Here is a 17,178-nt window from a genome sequence, read left to right on the forward strand (position 1 = left end):
AGCATATCCTCCCTCTGCTCTGACTGAAAAGGTTCCCCTCCACAAACATGGATAAATTGACTTATTTAAGGCACAACAAAGCAAATAATTTCAGAAGACTGGGTGGGGTTCAGTGGCCGGGGCAGCAGTGGCAAGCAGCAGAGTGAAGAGGAAGTCATCCATGTAAAAACTCATGTGATGCATGGGCAAAACAAACCATAAGTCTAATGCAAATTGGTGCACCTCGACCACAGGTAAGAGGAGGACGCCCTGTTAGACATAATATTCTCTTAGCTTTAGTGTACCGTCTAGCACCTAACATCACTCAGATTAGGACTATGAGTAATATTGAGTTTTATATAGGAAGACGCAGAGAAACTCCATGTGAGGCCTCCATCTTAGACTTATTGCCTGGATCCTGAGTGATGCTATGTGGTATTGAACAACCAACCCCCTTGACATCGATGAGTGCAGATATCAATACTGGAGTTCCAAAGCAGCGCAACAAATTACACATAATGAAGGCTTGACCATGGATGGTTTTGACTCCTATGCCAGACAGAGGTCAATGAACTATCTGATGGGCAATAATGGGCTCTGAATTGTACATTTACTTGGCTGATACACTTTACTGCCCTATAAATTCACTCGTGTGCGAACGCTGCATATGTCCTGTACTTAAAAATTGATTAAAATTCTGGTTCATTATCATTACAGAGATGACCCTCTGAGACAAATGTAACATCATGTCCAATGCTGGCAGTGAAATTAAGCTTGAAAAATGTATGTATTTACTTGGACAGCACCCCATAGCCTAAGTACAGTACGCTACAGTGCATCTGAATACTTTAAAATGTATCCTCTCATCTCCTTTCCACTGTAACCATTGAATTGACAGGACTGTCATTTGCCATTCAGTAATGTAGCATTCTGCATTTAGTCATCATGCCATCCCATACACATGAAACATACAGAGCACATGATCATCCATCATATACACACACAGACAAAAACGGAGTGAGCATGGAGGCTGATCTTTGTGCTGTCACTCTTGGGAGAGGAAGCCAATCACTTTTGATTGGAAGATTCCCTTGGGTGCAAAAGTGTTAGTCATCATTCCTATACAACTCAAGTGTCGTCCCCCCCCCCACACACACACAATTCAGTATAAAGCATGAATTTCTTGCTATACATGAATAAATATGGATCACAAGAAATTTGGGAGGTACTGCTATAGGGAATTCAGCAGCCAGGTTGTCAGGCAGATTCAATTTTTACACAGTCCTGTCAGGACATGGCTCCTTGTCCTGTCTGTTCCACAAATAGAGCTCCTGTTTACAACAGCATGCTTCTACAGTGTGGCATCTAAATATGTGTTGTTGTTTGTATACCAAATCATCATTTTGCTGTGTCTTTATGTGTCTGTAATTGGGTAGTGTTAAAAGTTAGTGTCTGGAAAGGGGCATGGACTTTTCTGAGTTCAAAAGTCAAAAGTGAAGATTGAAGATTAGGCTTGACTTTGGAAAGGTTTCTCAGTTTCCTGGTCTCCTGTATGGAGCATTTGTATACAGTAGTACCTTCTTAAAAAAAAAACATGACGTGAATATCCCAAGGTGAGATAATGTCAGAGGTTATAGATTCGGGAGGGGGAAAATGCATGCATGGTTGTGTGTATTTGATTTGATTTTCCCTCAGATAGATTGAAGGCTTTGGAAATGTCACACTAGCCTAGGGGAGATTAGGAGAGCTCCCCAGCACTGATGGGTATGGCGGTTGCAATGCATGGATGAAGCTGTCTGGGATGTGTAAACCTCACCTCTTATTTCTCTTTTGCCTCGGACGGCAAAATCATGATTTCCAACGGTTATGTCATGTCACTCACGTCGTTCCTACTGTACGTCTGCGCCCACTGAAGTATTATACTACTGGTTGAGGTGTTGTATGCTGTTTCAGCATGTATAGTTTTACTATCTGTATGCTATAATGCTATGTATGCTATATATTTGGTCCTATGACAAAATGGCTCATTGGAATACACTGTATGCATGTTCAAGCCTCTGGGGTCATGACCCTCTAAAGCCATGAAGCTATAGCAGCAGCCCCAGAGAACAGAGGCCATACAGGTTTCCCGTCTGTGGTGGAGGGGGAGGTCACAGTGTGGTCCAGTTCACACTGAGAGGGTCAGAGGTCAAAAAAGGGTCGACAGTCTGATTATGGGCTTCTTTGACAACAACCTCCGGGTTGATGATCTCGGCGAGGGTGACATAGGTTCCCGCCAGGAAGCCGACGAAGCCCACCACGGCGATGAGCAGGTCCTTCACCAGCATGGTGTACTGCACCGGCCGGTCAGAGAAGGTGATGAGCTCTACCAGAGGAGGGAAGACGAGGGCCAGGGCACTGCTGCTCACGGCCCCAACCAGGGAGATGACCAGGTCCAGCCTCGGGATCAGTACCGCCCAGGAGACTGGAGGAGGGAGGGGGAGAGAAGGGGGGGGGGGTACAGACAAAGAGGTAAAAGGTAAAAAAAGCAAGAAAGGGCGTGGGAAATGGAGAGAGGGGAGGAGATTATTCATCCAAGCACGGTAACAGATGTCTAGAGACATGCAAATCAATCATCCACCATCCCAAGGCACCTAGTGGCATTTAGCAAGGCAGACACATATAGTACTCCCCACGTGATAAACCCATGGGTACTTCATCAAAGAAATCCCACAAACCCTTTGCAACCTTAACATTGCCCAGTGCCTGAAAACTCGCTCTTGATTGCCGACAATGAATGGGGACTGAACTTGAAAGCGGCCGTCGATATGAGCCTCTCGGCCTTTAATATGGAAACCCTCACTTTTATGGCTGGCCTTTTCATTTCACCTTTTCCAGGAGCCAGTGAAACAGGGGGGTGTAACTGTAAAAATTGGTTCGGGTTATGGCATGCTGGCCGTTATTCCTGTTTGACTAGGGCCTGGCTGGGGAGGTGTGCGTTTGCAGAAAGAGAGAGAGGGAAAGGGGGGGGGGGGGGGTAGATGTAGATGGAGGAGGGGTTAGAGTGGGGGGTTTATAAGGGACACTAATATCCTTTTTACACTGCCCCAAAAACTCGGCAACACCCACTAACTTCTGGGTTTTGTCTTCAGTGTGAAAGGGTACACTCTGCATTCAGTTCCGTGTCTGCCTTCTCTGCAATAGGCATGAGTATTTCTCAGCTCCAGCTCTGATCGACAGTGATGTAAACATGATGATTATCGCCCCTTTTCTGGCGCCGTGATGACACTTGTTGAAGTTGCGTATGCCCTTGTTGTCCAAATGAGCATTTGCCTCCTCCTACTTTCTAGATTGCAAGTGACCGTTTTGTACTGCAGTTTAGCTTGTGCAAGTGTATTTTGTTAATCATCTAATCATCTGTGGGCTAGTAACAACGCAATGAATGTACTTACACAGTGTTCGTCTACATCCATCCACTCTTAACCACTTCCAATTTGGTTTTATGAATCTATTTTATACCATGGTAAACTAGAGGGCTGATAGTAGTAGTGTTAACACTCACCTTAATCTACCTGTGGTCAGTGGAGACTAGAAATGGGCCGATTGGCTTTTTTGGCCATACCGATTTCCCATTTTTTGGGGGGGGCAGACTCATCTATACCGATTTTGGCCGATACCGATTTTCAAAAATTGTAATTAATTGACAGCACTCACTTTGCATTTTCTTGCTTTTTTATTTAAAATTCTGCAATCCCAGGATAGTACAGATGAAAGTAACTGAATATGACTATGACTGTGTATAGGACTCTTAATACTGTTGACTGTATGACTGTGTATAGGACTTTTAACACTTGACTGTATGACTGTGTATAGGACTGTTAAGACTGTTGAATGTATGACTGTGTATAGGACTGTTAAGACTGTTGACTGTATGACTGTGTATAGGACTGTTAAGACTGTTGACTGTATGACTGTGTATAGGACTGTTAGTGCCTCATTTTACTCACTTAAACTGTTTAATGAAAATATAAAAATATATATCTTCGTTAGTTGTGTGTTCAAACCAGCAGGTTTTCATGTGCATCTTGTTGTGGTTCGGCCACCCTGAGGTGCTTCCCCGTCTAGGAGCGTCATCGCCCGGCTCGCTGCGCGTCCTTCCACCTTGGCACGCGCGCTGAGAGCGCAGCGGCGCACTGGTGGCTCGTTAGTAATCAACACACCTGTGCTCCTGCGTCTCTCCCTGAGACAAACGAGGGGCAGGCCCAGCGCGTGCATTTCTGCCGCTCTAGGCGAAACACAATTATGCCGCCCCTCTATTTGCGAATACCAGCAATAACGCACAGCATAAGGAAACAACAGTAACCAAAGTCTAGTCTATTGCAACGCACAGTGTCAACATTATAAGGAATAGCATGACGCGCATAACGACATAAGCGAGAATAGAATAGGATTAGAATTATTATTGCCTATTGTTGTGAATCTTTGGACTGAACTGGGCTTTAGAACAGCAGGCTACCTATTATTCTTCAATGATAGCATATAACAACAATCAAATGTAGGCTATTAGGCTACTGTAGTTGTAGACTATAATAGTTTTTTTCTGTAGGCTATTCTATGTGCAGAAAAATAACTGGCCAATATGCCAATAGCTTATGGTCTGGAGTGGTCCGAAATTACCTCTAAAACTGCGCTGCTGCTGTCGTTTTGCTCTCCGCTCAACGTGCGGCGCGAACGGTTACTTCAGGACTGTATCACTCCCTCCAGGAAATACACTTCACCATGGCTCTTGTATTTTGTCTTCATCAAATCCACTGTAGAACTATAGAATCGGCTCACAGAAACCGGCCAGTTAAAGCCAGATCGGCCGGTCGCAGATTGGGCTAATTTTAGTCAAAAGGCGGCTTTTGAATTGGCCACCGATCGATCGGCCCATCTCTAGTGTAGACTACCTGCTTATTGTGAATAGTCGGGAAATCCACGGTGACCAGCAATCCTTTTAACCAACCAACCAATTTGCATTTCTATGCAACAGTGCACCTGGAGATTTGTAAACAGTGTTTGATCTCCAATCCACACAGCAGGAGCAGAGCTCATGTTACTGTGGATGCCACGTGCATGCACATGACAGTAAACATGGTCATGAACATAAACAAGTCACTCTCAGACAAAACAAAGACAACAAAAAAATGCATGAACAGAATCTGCTAGTGGGTAGATGAGATGCTACCTGTCTGCTGCAGAGTTCTACTCTGGGTCCAATACACTACATTCCAGAACAACTATTTCATCATCTCCTCTGAATAGAATCTGAAAAGCAAAATCAATTCCAACCAACACCCACAGAGCTAAAGGGTGGAGTATAAAGTGCTGTAGGTTTATCACATAATTGCAAGTTCATCAAATGGCATTAGCTATGAAACTTGACACAAGAACAGCATGAATGAGAGATGAATCAGTAGTTACCGCTTCTATGTGACTTCTAAGTGACTTAAGAAAATAGTTGTTAGTCAGATCCACTCACACTCACTTTGGAGTGTGAGTGTAGCTAGTAGCTGACACTGTCTTTTCAAATGCAAAAAGTACAGTAGCTGTCTTTTCAAATGCAAAAAAGCGATACATTATGAAAGGGAATGGATTTAGTTTAGCTTCACAAAAGCCTTTTTACTCAAAAATAAGGTTGAATTTTTTAAGTATAAATGCTCTTTTCCCACCATTTCAGAGTGTGCGTGTCATTGCATCAGTCATTTCATTGCCTTCAAAGGAAATAATTTGAGCCATAGCAAAATAAAAGCAACCTAAAAACAAACATGCTCAAAACAAACGTGCTATCAATTACGTGATGTCTCACCTAAGGTGAATCTCCAGGCATTGCACTAGAGTCTGAATAATCTGCTACAGAGAATGAATGTGTGTGCACACATTGAATGCGTACATACATAGAGAATGTTAGTGTGTGTGTGGTTGTGTGTGATGATCCCTTACACTGATTGAGGCATAACATGATATTAGCCATGACTGCACATTTGTGCTTAACAAACACTTTATGGAGCACCTGACATCTGCTAGCGGCTGGACTCCTAGCCCACAGCCCACCTTTCAAGGAAGACCTTTCTAATGCACTACTGATCCCATTAATGAGCGACATTGAGCTGAGTTCCATATAAAACCAAGATGGTGTAGACCCACATGTGGGCCTGGGCTATGTTGGGCTGAAGACATGAGAGATAGTGTTACAGAGAGGGAGAACCCTGGAGGTTGCACTGGGCTCTCCACTACAGACACACCTCAAACATACCCTCCCTGGTGACACCCTGCTAGGTTCAATCAACTGATGAGTCTATAGACCAGGGCACTGTGACATCAATAGCAGTAAATGGGGAAATACATTCATGCAGACCCCCACCCCCTTTTGGGTGAAAACAAGGTGGGTGGAAGGGGCAGTAACCACACCCGCAACATAAAAGTTCCTGGATGATTGCTCTGGTTTATGTCCCCAACATCTCTCATCTTTTACCAATAGATTTTCTTCAAGTGCTCAATGAACCAGATTTAATGCAGGATTCTATTTGAATCAGATTGAGTGTGTTGGGGGGGGGGGGGGGGGGGGGGGAAATCACCTATCATTGAATGTTTGCACACAAATGTAATAATGTTACAACTGACAGAAATACTGTATCTATACGAGACACTTATTCAGAACAGAGATGAAAGTGAGAAAGCATTGTGTTGGAATTCTTCCAGTAACTACTGTATAGGAATTTGGCAAGTGGTGGCCATGAAATATAGTGCCATGGGGTGCTCTGATAAGTCGCAAGGAATCAGTGATGCTAGCTGCATTTGCATTAAGAGAGTCCCACGTTTTGCAGGGTTCCCACATATGGTGCAAGACCGGGGTGTCCTGACACAAAGAACAGCAAACTTCAAACTCTCAATAAAAAAAAATAAAAAAAACATTCTGTTATTTGAATCCAGCTGTAGTTTCATCACATATCAGTCTTTGCTTAGTGCAGAAAGCTGTGGTATTGACCTACTGACACTTATATGGACATTAAGTCTGTCTCCTGCTGGGCTCCAGGCATAATTACAGGATAAAATGTATCTGGTCCTGACCATGCTAGGACCATGCGAAAAAAGAGGCAGAAATAATAAATGCTACAGTAATGCTGGACTTCATGGTACAATGTCAGTTTTCAAAGAAACAAGCATTTCCTTTTAGAAGTCAATAAAACTGACTTTGACTCTTGTCCTTCTAGCTTCTGCTTTAGAAAAAATGGCTGTTACTGTACTTGAACAGAGGATGTCTCTACTTAAGAACAACCCCATTCCTCATATAACTGATCGCCTGATTGTGACACACTATCAAATATCAAGCATGTACCAAACAAAGATCAACTCCGATGAAGAACATTAATTCACAAATGCCTCTTAAGTCTGATATTTTCTTTGCTGACAGATCTCTTTAACGTCTATGCCATGCAATGCCAAACTTCATCCCTGGACTCCCCATTAAATATATTGCCAGCATTTTCACAACCACTATCACACTTTTACTGCATTTTCGGAGTCAACTCCAGAATCTGACTTTGTCCAATTAGTCTGTCTCATGTCAAGCTTCTATTTTTTTTCCCATTTCTCTTTAGAGACTCTTCTTTTCCTAATCTCTCCCACCTTTAACTTCTCTTCTATCTCATTGCGCATTCACGCCCGGTCCCTCTATCCTATCACTCCGCCCTCCCATTTCAGTCATCTATTTTTTCCCTTCGAGATCCCCAATCATTCTCTCATTCTTTACATCTCCCACATTCATTACAGCCTACCTTCTCTGATACTTCTCTCTCACTTCAATTCTCTGTTGTGCGGTCAATCCACTTTTCCTCCTTAATTCCTTTGCTTAAATTCTGTCATGAGTAGTTTGCTGACAGTTCTTGGTTACTTTTTCAGCCCTCTGACATGAAAAACCTTCTCACACACAAACTAACCTCCCTGAAACCTGCCAGCCCAACAAAAACTGTTTTACATTTACATACTCTAACGATGGAGAGCCCTCCATCGGCGCATCCAGTTATCCTGATCCTCCATACATTAGGATAGCTCGCCAGTACTTTCCACCCCTGCGTCTTTCTTAAGTATGTCCACGTGCGTTAGTGTGGGACACCCTCGAGATTGATGCATGTGTGTTGGCTCCCACAGCACCAGTTTGTTGGCTGGAAGCTCCTGTCTCTGGCAGCGACCAGCCAGCCTCATTCTCCAGGCTGCTATTTTCTCACTCACTCTTGGTGAACCCCCATACAGATGCTTGTTGGTAACAAGCTTGTTCTTGTTGGTAACAAGCTTGTTCTTGTTGGTAACATGCTTGTTCTTGTTGGTGTTAATTATTGCACGCAACATTCTGGTGTAGCACCCATCTAGGGACTTCTGCAGGGTGGGCTTCAGAGTCCAGCATTCACAGCCATATACAGTACAGTAGGAGAAAAGACTCTACCGTCGCATAGAAGAGGCTGAGCTTGATTTGTTGGTGGAGGCCATGCCTTTTAGGGCCTTCCATGCAAGCGCCTTCCTCACTTTAAGGTCTTGCTCGGATGAGTTGACCCATGAGTCCAGGTATTTGAAGTCATTGATTTCTCTCAGAGCCGTGCCTCCTGTTGTTGTCAGAGGTGGATGGTCCAGGAGGATGTTGTAGATGATGACCTTGGTTTTCTTGGCATTAACTGTAGCCGAAGGCCAAACATGGTTCACTCTGTCTCCACTCTGCACAGGAGCTCCTGTTCCTGCTCCATGTGGTAAGAGAGCAGGCTGTTGTCATCTGCATAGTCCAGGTCTGTTAGGACTACAGTGGGGTGTTGTCTTGACCTCTTAGGTGTTATAGTGCAAAGTCCCTGTTCCTGATGTAGTCTAGGATATCGTAATGGTTTGCAATTTAAGCACTTAGTATTCATTATGTTTTTGACAAACAAGTAGGCACAACTGTTTAGTAATGCATCACCTGGTTCCATACACAATGGCATTGGTGGCACGGCGCAAGCTCACGTTTAAAAAGTTAGGCCAACTGCACTGGTTGTAGTCTCTTTGGTCTGTGCCCTTAAAAACATGGTACGTACTCTACAGTAACCTACTTCTGAAAGCCATGCCTTGTCAAGTCTGTGTACTGTACTCCTGGCACTAGCCTGTCATCTAGACACTGATTATTTATTGATTTGATTAAAAGCTGTCCCAGTCTGACATGTCATGCTTCAGACAACAGATTAGGGTATTTTTGGTTGTTCCCTTGTCCCTCCCTCCCTGATAATGCCACTATGTACAGGAGGTGACAGAGGAAGCACCTTACAATGTGCCATTGTTTTCCCAAGCAATGACTCCTTGCTAATGCCTCAGAGAATTAAGCTGCCTTGTCAAGATGAGAAAGACAGCGGGTGCAGGAAGATGGCAAAGAGAGAGCGAGAGAGAGAGGGAGAGGGAGCGAGAGTGGGAGAGTGCTATAGAGGAAGAGAGCAAGATATAAGAGAGGATGATAGAGGTAGAGAAACAGCAAATAAAGCAAAAAATGTAGGAGGAAAAGCAGTTTCGAAAAGGCGAGCACACAGTACACAGTATAGAGAAGAAATGGGAGAGGGCATGAGAGGGAGAGTGAGAGAGAGATGCATCTTATAAATAGATACATAGAGAGATATATAAATAGAGAGATAATTCACATAAATAGATCTGGATAAAAATATTCAAATCAATAATTGAACGAGTAGCGCTGCATGGTTGTGAGGTGTGGGGGCCCCCTTAGTTTCTGAAGATCATATTACAGAGGCGTATGAAAAACCACAACAAGCCCTCGCTCTATGTAAGCACAACTAGCGATTCATAAAGACAGATTGGCGGCAGAAAATAGATTTTTTAGAAGCTGCATTCTCAGTGCTCCGTCCGCCGCCATTACATGGATATAATTGGCTCGCGCTGGATTTTAAATTTCTTCTACAGGCCTCAGAATTACACCAAAGTTATCTCGGTGAGTGAAACGTCTTATAATATGCCGTAAATAAGGTCCAAAAACGAGCATTGTCCTTTAAGCTGCACCAGGAAAAACACAGAAAGCAAATGTGTTAACACTTTTGTGTGTCGATTGAGCAAAATATTATGCCGCCGTGTTGATAATCCCGATCTAACACCTGGGGTGAATTCATCAGGATTTTCCAAAGTGTGGTGAAAAAAGCGATTCATGTCAACTTGGCGTATGAGCCGAGCCTTTAAGCCCTCAGGCAGAGAATGATAAGAAAGCAGGACAAAAGAGCAGATTTGTCCGGAAGGAAGAATGACAGGTATTTCTCTCCACAACTCTATATCTTTACCTCTGTGAACAACATCTGGCTAGGATGATCCCATCCCAAATTGCAAAAAAAGGTACTAAGCTAAATACATTCCTTTCATCCACAAAGTCATTAGCATGCTTAATTAATTCCTGATGTTTCCTCAGGACGAAACATCATTTCTTGTGTCCATCATTGCGTCTCTCTTTGAAACAATTAGAACCCCCCCCCAAAAACACAAACGTTAAACCCTAAACTTTGAAAACTTAATAAAAAGATGGAAACAGGATTTTTTTAAAGTAAAGACGCTGAGCGCTCTCTAACGACAGCTTGTTGATGCCTACAGTAGAAGACCACAGCACACCCCAACACACATGTGCAATGGGCGACACACTGGAACACAAACACATACAGTACATTTTTTAGGGTTGCCAATGAAATGCGCTCTACGCTTAACCCATCTCTTAATCCTTCCCCCAAGGGCAGCCGGGAGCAGACAACAGCATGAGCCACGCCCGGGGACAAATCCAAGTGCTCCTGTCCGTCTTCCTCAGGGACGGACAGAGTTAGCGATCTGTTTCTGAGCACCGCTTAGGTATTTGCGCTTCATTTTTAGTTTTTACCGGCAACGCAACTTATGTAGGCTACTGAACTTTAAATTAGCAATGCTTCCCACTTTGTTTTGAATGCCGCCCAGCCTGCCAACATTTAACATTTATGATCAGCAGGCTAGCCCTATCGCAGGTGAGCAAATAATTGATACACAAAATGATACAGTTGACTGTCTGTTCCGAGTGCTTTCTTCTGTTTTTGATAGCAGTCTTTATGGTGTAAGCAAGCAGCCCACTGCTGGCCTCTAGCCGGGGGTACACTTACATAACAGGAGACGAGGCGAGGCCAGCCCCGGGGCCAGTCAGTCCTGCATGCGCTGTTTGATGCTGCCCTGATTAGTCACACATCAGACGCTGCTTTTAATGCAAATTCCTCCCATTCCGTAAATGGGATTATCTGGAATCCTTCAAGGAGGAATCTTCTCCCTTCATCTGTCTTGGAAACGACTGCCCCACAGTGCAAACACCACAACTGGCCCAGGGAGAGGAGGAGGATGAGAGCAATGTAAACCCAATCACAGCGATGGGAGAGGTAGCGAGAGATAGGGATGGAGAGTGAGAAAGAGAGAGTGAGAGAGAGAGAGAGAGAGAGAGAAAGAAAAATAGAGACAGAGTGAGGCTCATGCTCACTCAAACTTAATTAAGGATTTGCTGGGTTGGCTCAAATGTGAATAATAAGGGGGAAAACGAAACCTGCGAAACCAAAAAGACTTCTGATGAATGGCCACTCTCTCTATGGTAACACAAAAGCCTAGTTAAAGAAAACAAGCGTAATGTTTGCTGGTACATACAGTATACTCCTCAGGGTCAGGTATAAAACAGAGTTTACTTGTTTGTCTGCAGTGTCAGGTAAAAAACAGAGTTTACTTCATCTGTAACTGTCAAGCCTAGCCTACACTTGGAATGCAGTGGATAATGCCAAGGTCTTGCATGTATGTTTGTGTGTGCACACCTGTGAGTGAGTACACCTGTGTGTGTTGGTGTGTGTACCCACTTGTTTTAAATTATTTAAAAGCTTAGGTCAACCTGGACAAAAGATGAGAGGAAGTGTCCAAGTCAACGCGGCAGTGTTGAGAATGAATCAATTGGAGAGGAGGGTTAGCTTAGGAATGTAAAGGATGTTAGTGAGCTTTTCACAAAAGCTGGGCTTAATCTCTGCCTGAGCTCTGAGAGGACCACTCCATCAACAGCTGCTCCCTCTGCCCTTCTTTGTCCTTCTCCCTCTCTCTCTCTCCCTCCGTCCTATTGTTGTCAGCAATCTGATTACAGGTGCACTGAAACACACAGTGACGTAATGTCCTTTCCTTTTTTTGATTCCATGATACTGTAGTTGCAAGCAGACGGGGACAATTCTTTAATTGGCTTTTAAAAGAAAGCATTAACACATTTTTATTTTTTTGAAAAGTAATTCATTTCATCAAGAGATATTCCTTTTTTGTCCTTTGTCCGTCACGACACAAAACAATTGGTCTGGTCAGCTCAGGTCCAAAATCCAGACCCTTCATATCCTTTAGACTGCTTCACAATACATTTTGTATATATATATATATATATATATATATATATATATATATATATATATATATATATATATATATATATATATATATATATATATACACAAATATACATATATACAGCAATATTCTTCAGGCAGAGAGAATCCATTGATGATAACAAAAAAGAACACATTTTCCAAATTATCTCCACAGGAGCTGCAGACAAGCTTACTTTATGAATACTAAGAAAACCTCATCAGCCGCATCAACACAAAAGCGCTTCAATAGCTACATCTAATGAAATGTTACAAAATTAGCCAAAGTACAACACTAGGAATATAACTACATACAAATGCATCAATCCAAAACCAAAACATACTAATGCTGATTTAATGGAAACAGTCAGTGATTATTCTTACAACAGAGAAAATTAGCTTTAATTAAGTGCTACCTAATGAGGGAGTCCACATACTGTTCCACGAAAGAGATTCTTAACTAAGTGCCAGCTGGTTAAAATCCTCTTTCTCTCTCTCTCTCTCTCTCTCTCCCAAAACACCATGAAAATTCCATTCAGTGACAACGGAGAGTGCCAAAAAATTATTTAGATGCAAATTGCTCTAAGAAGGGGGGGGGGGGGGGGGGGTCAAAGAGAGGTTTGAAGAACTTTACAACTACTGTAGGTGTATGGGACTCAGTAGCATTGGACAGGGCCGGAATTAATTCATAGCTGCCATGGAGGCTGTTGATGCCCTTAAAAATTATTCAACCTTTACCTTGGCGGTGGTGCCCTCAGCTGTAGCCTAAAATGTGCCCTTTTAAACTCAAATGATGTTCTTTTAAACTCAAAGGATGTAAAACAGACAGGACTATGAACACGGGCATTATCATGAACAGCTGTTGCAAAATCAACCAAATGTCAAGAGGTGGACATCACTGGATTCCTCTCGGCCAACAGAAGCTAGCTATCTGCTTTTGAGAAGTTTGGAGTCAATTACTGTCATCATAAGCATGGAGAATAATTGCCCATAGACCGCCAATCCGTTGGTACACTGCATTTCACCTTTCACCAAAGACGACCATTTCGATACCCAAATCTCAGCTTCTGGGGGGAAATAATGGAGGTGGGGGGGTGGGCAACTGTGTCATGGGAAGTGCATTTTGAATGAGCATAAATCTTAAAGCTAAATCGTATAACCAAAAAAACAAACTGGTGCCCATTGCATCTTTTCCAGGAGAGTCATTGTGTAGTTTCTTGGATTTCTAGAATTGAAAGAAAGTACTCAGGGGTTCTTCTACTTTTCATACAGCATTTAGAGCTCCAGGAGTAAAATACTGTGCACATATAAAGTTAAAAACTAAAACCATTTCATATATTCATATTCATTAAGAAAATTCATTCATATTTCCAACTTTTTTTTTTTTCAACCAACTGTTCAGTAATGCAGAGCACAGAATGGGAAGGGATGAACAGATCCTGAAAATTAATTTTCTGCAGTTTCATGCTCAATTATTTCCCTTTCTTGTTTGACAAGTGCTGACAGAGGCACTTCATCCGTTGCCATGATCTTTTGTGGGGGAGCTCACCCTCAAGGCATGTTCCCCAACTATTGCTTCTCATTCTGGCAGTGGCAGCTGATTTTGATTGTGAGTGCTGACAGGGAGCTTGCCTATTATTTGGGAGTGCTACCAATGGTGAAGGTTTGATTTAAATATTGGGGGGGACGCATTAAGAAGGGGGGACGCATTAAGAAGGGGGTATGCCCCCCCCCCCCCCCCCGACTGAGGAGTGAGTTTAATCATTTAAACTCGATTAAACCAACAAAATGCATTAATGGGCGGAGCCCTGTGCTCTCTGAGCACCCTTTCTAATTGGGGGCCAAGCAGCGAAGCTGCGAAGGCCTCCATTGTTCTTCTACCTTTTCTTTTTTTTTTTTTTCGTTTTTGGGGGCCGAGCAGCGAAGCTGCATAGGCCACCATTATGTTTCTACCTTTTCTTCATATTATTCTTTATTATTCTTCTGCCATTGGAGTCTATGGCAGCCCATAGAACCGTATGGTAGAAAGTTATGAGATTTGGCACACTGATTCGGGACAGTCCCATGTCCTCAGCTCCAACACTCTAGCGCCACCAATTTTTGTTTTTGTCACCAATTTTTTATAACTCTCTTTATTAATTTCCGTGCAGGAATACAAAAGAGGAATATAAAAAGGTTGTCAAAAAGAAAAGCCGCACATTTAAATCCCATCACCCCCCACCCTCCCCAAACCACAGCCCTATACCCCCAACCAAACCAACCCTCCCCCCCACATTGTCATCTTACCCACCCTAAAAGTCCCTCCCTGAAAACTCCCACCCAACAGATGATTTGAATTGTTGATATTCCAATGCGTTCGCTTGTGACAGCCATTTGAATTTGGCGACAAAGCCGCCAAACAGGAAGTTGAGGCAGAAATGCTTTAATGTATCAAAAGCACATTTAGCAGACTGGTTAGGGACCCTCCCGTGACCTCTGTCACCAAGTCACATGTTGACAAGTTGAGCACTCTAGCACCACCAACGTGTCAAAATTGGAGTCACGTTTATGCTTGTAACTTTTGAACCATATGTTTGATTTTGATTCAGGGATCATTGGATTCCTTGCGTCAAGCCGAGTTAAAAACATACCATGGTTTCATTATTTTTTCATTCTCTTGATTGCAGAATGCAAGTTACACTTTTGGTGTTCTGCACAATTTCACAGATTTTAGAGTGGGGAGAGAAAAATGTCACATTTTCTAAACTGCCACCCCTCTTCCAATTTGCACAGCTTATACACATATGATTACATATATCTAAAAACATTCACGACTCTTGGGATTTGTAAAATCCAAAAATCTAAGCTCTCCGATGTATAATGTTTTGCCGTGTGACAGTTTGAATGATGACCCCCCCCCCCCCCCCATTGAAACCAATGGAGCCACACTTAACTTGAAGCAGAAAATGACTGATTCAATGTTGTGTGTCTAACTTGTCACCTCTCCTACACTTTTGAAGACAGAAGGACATATTATACCTCAAAATGTTTGTGTGATTGTCTGGATTCTATAGAAGTAAATAGTTACGCTCTGCTATGTATACTTTTCGCTGTGTGCCAATTTAAATGACGACACCCCCCCTCTCACTCAACCGAGAGGAAGCGACCCTTCCAGCTGACATTAATTAAGTGCTCAGGACTCAGACTCTCAAGTGTGAGGGGGCGGAAGGGTGGTTTGCACACTCACATTGGGATTCAGCTATTAGGGTTAGGGAGTCAGCGAAGGCTGACATGCCTTGTGGGCAAGGGCGATTCACCTTTGCAACATCCGGCGTAGCACAGTGGATAGCGCGTTGGCCTTGCAAGCAGCAGGTACAGAGATCGAATCCCGTTCAACCATATGTGACTTTCGAAATTCTCGGGACCCTCCTTAACCCTTGTCAAACACGTCTCATGTCGCCACGTCAGTCTAGCTGATTCCTTGGCTGCTTGCAGCTAAACTGCTTGTCCCCCACATTGCTGCTTGCAGCTATTCTTTCTTTCTTTCTTTCCGTATTCTTCTGCCATGGGAGTCTATGGCAGCCCATAGAACCGTATGGTAAAAAGTTGTGAAAATTGGCACACTCATTCGGTCGGGACAGTGCCCTGACCTCCCTCACCAAGTCTCATGTCCACACCTCGCACTCTCTAGCGCCACCAACATGTCAAAGGAGGTGCGATTAGGCACGCAACCTTTGACCTGTCAGCCCGATTTTCAAAAACAATGTACCGTTGGATTCCTGGAGTTCAACATCAGTTTCCGCCATATTGGATTTTGTGAAAAACACTTAAAATGTATCTCCTCCTAGGAATCTTCACCAATCTGCACGAAACTCGGTGGGTGTCATCTCTAGACCAATGTCTGTAGGAAAGGGATCTAAAGGGATTTTTGATTGTCCATTGCGTTCGCTCGTTACAGCAAATCAAATTTGGCGTCCAAGCCGCCAAACAGGATATGGGGTCATATCTCAGCAAATTGTTCATGTATTAAAGCCAAATTTGGCACACTCATCGGGGACTCCATGACCCCTGTCAGCAAGTGTCATCGCGACAGCACGAACCATCAAACGCCACCACCCTGTCAAAGTTGGAAGTGCGTTTAGGCACACAACTTTTGAGCTGTGTTACCGATTTTTAAAAATGAGGTACCGTTGGAAGCCCTGGCTCATGCCGAGTTCATTGCACCCGATGATGTCATTTTTTGCCAATTGGATTTCCTGCCATTTTGTATTTTTGTGTAAAACACTTAAAATGTATCTCCTCCTAGGAATTTTCACCAATCTACATGAAACTGGCTGTTCGCATTCACAAGACCAATGTCCACAAAAGTATTACAGGGATTTTCAATTCTCGAAGGCTCGCTACAGCCAATCGAATTTGGCATCCAAGCTGCCAAACAGGAAGTGTGGTCATATCTCAGTAACGTTTTGATATATCATAACCACATTAGGCACACTCATTGGGGACAGCCTCGTGACCCCTGTCACCAAGTCTATGTCGACACCTCAAACTCTAGCGCAACCAAGCTGTCAAAGTTGGAAGTGCGTTTATTCTGAACCGTATGCTTGATTTTCTAAACTGCGGTAGGGATTCGAATGCGGCTATGGTGTGTTTCACTTGTTGTCTTTAATGCTGCTTGGCCCCCACATTGCTGCTTGCCGCTATATTTCTTCTTATTTTCTTCTTCGCAAAGAACGACCAATGGTGTTCGGCAGCTGAGCTAAAAAAAGCTACCCTGAACCACTGAAATAGAGGACTTAATCAC

General features: G+C 43.4%; 1 protein-coding gene across 1 annotated transcript in view; it reads right to left on the minus strand.

The window, feature by feature from the left end:
- Positions 1-2,129: 2,129 nt before the first annotated feature.
- The window catches only part of slc36a4 (solute carrier family 36 member 4), a gene marked incomplete at its 3' end in the record, with an annotated part of 207,266 nt that continues 192,217 nt past the window's right edge, over positions 2,130-17,178 (minus strand). Inside the window, exon 12 of the mRNA XM_084436094.1 lies at positions 2,130-2,443. Coding sequence (XP_084292220.1) covers positions 2,130-2,443 — 314 coding nt within the window. The remainder of the gene's footprint in view (positions 2,444-17,178) is intronic.

Source organism: Borostomias antarcticus (assembly GCF_949987555.1).
Source record: "Borostomias antarcticus genome assembly, chromosome: 1".
NCBI lineage: Eukaryota > Metazoa > Chordata > Actinopteri > Stomiiformes > Stomiidae > Borostomias > Borostomias antarcticus.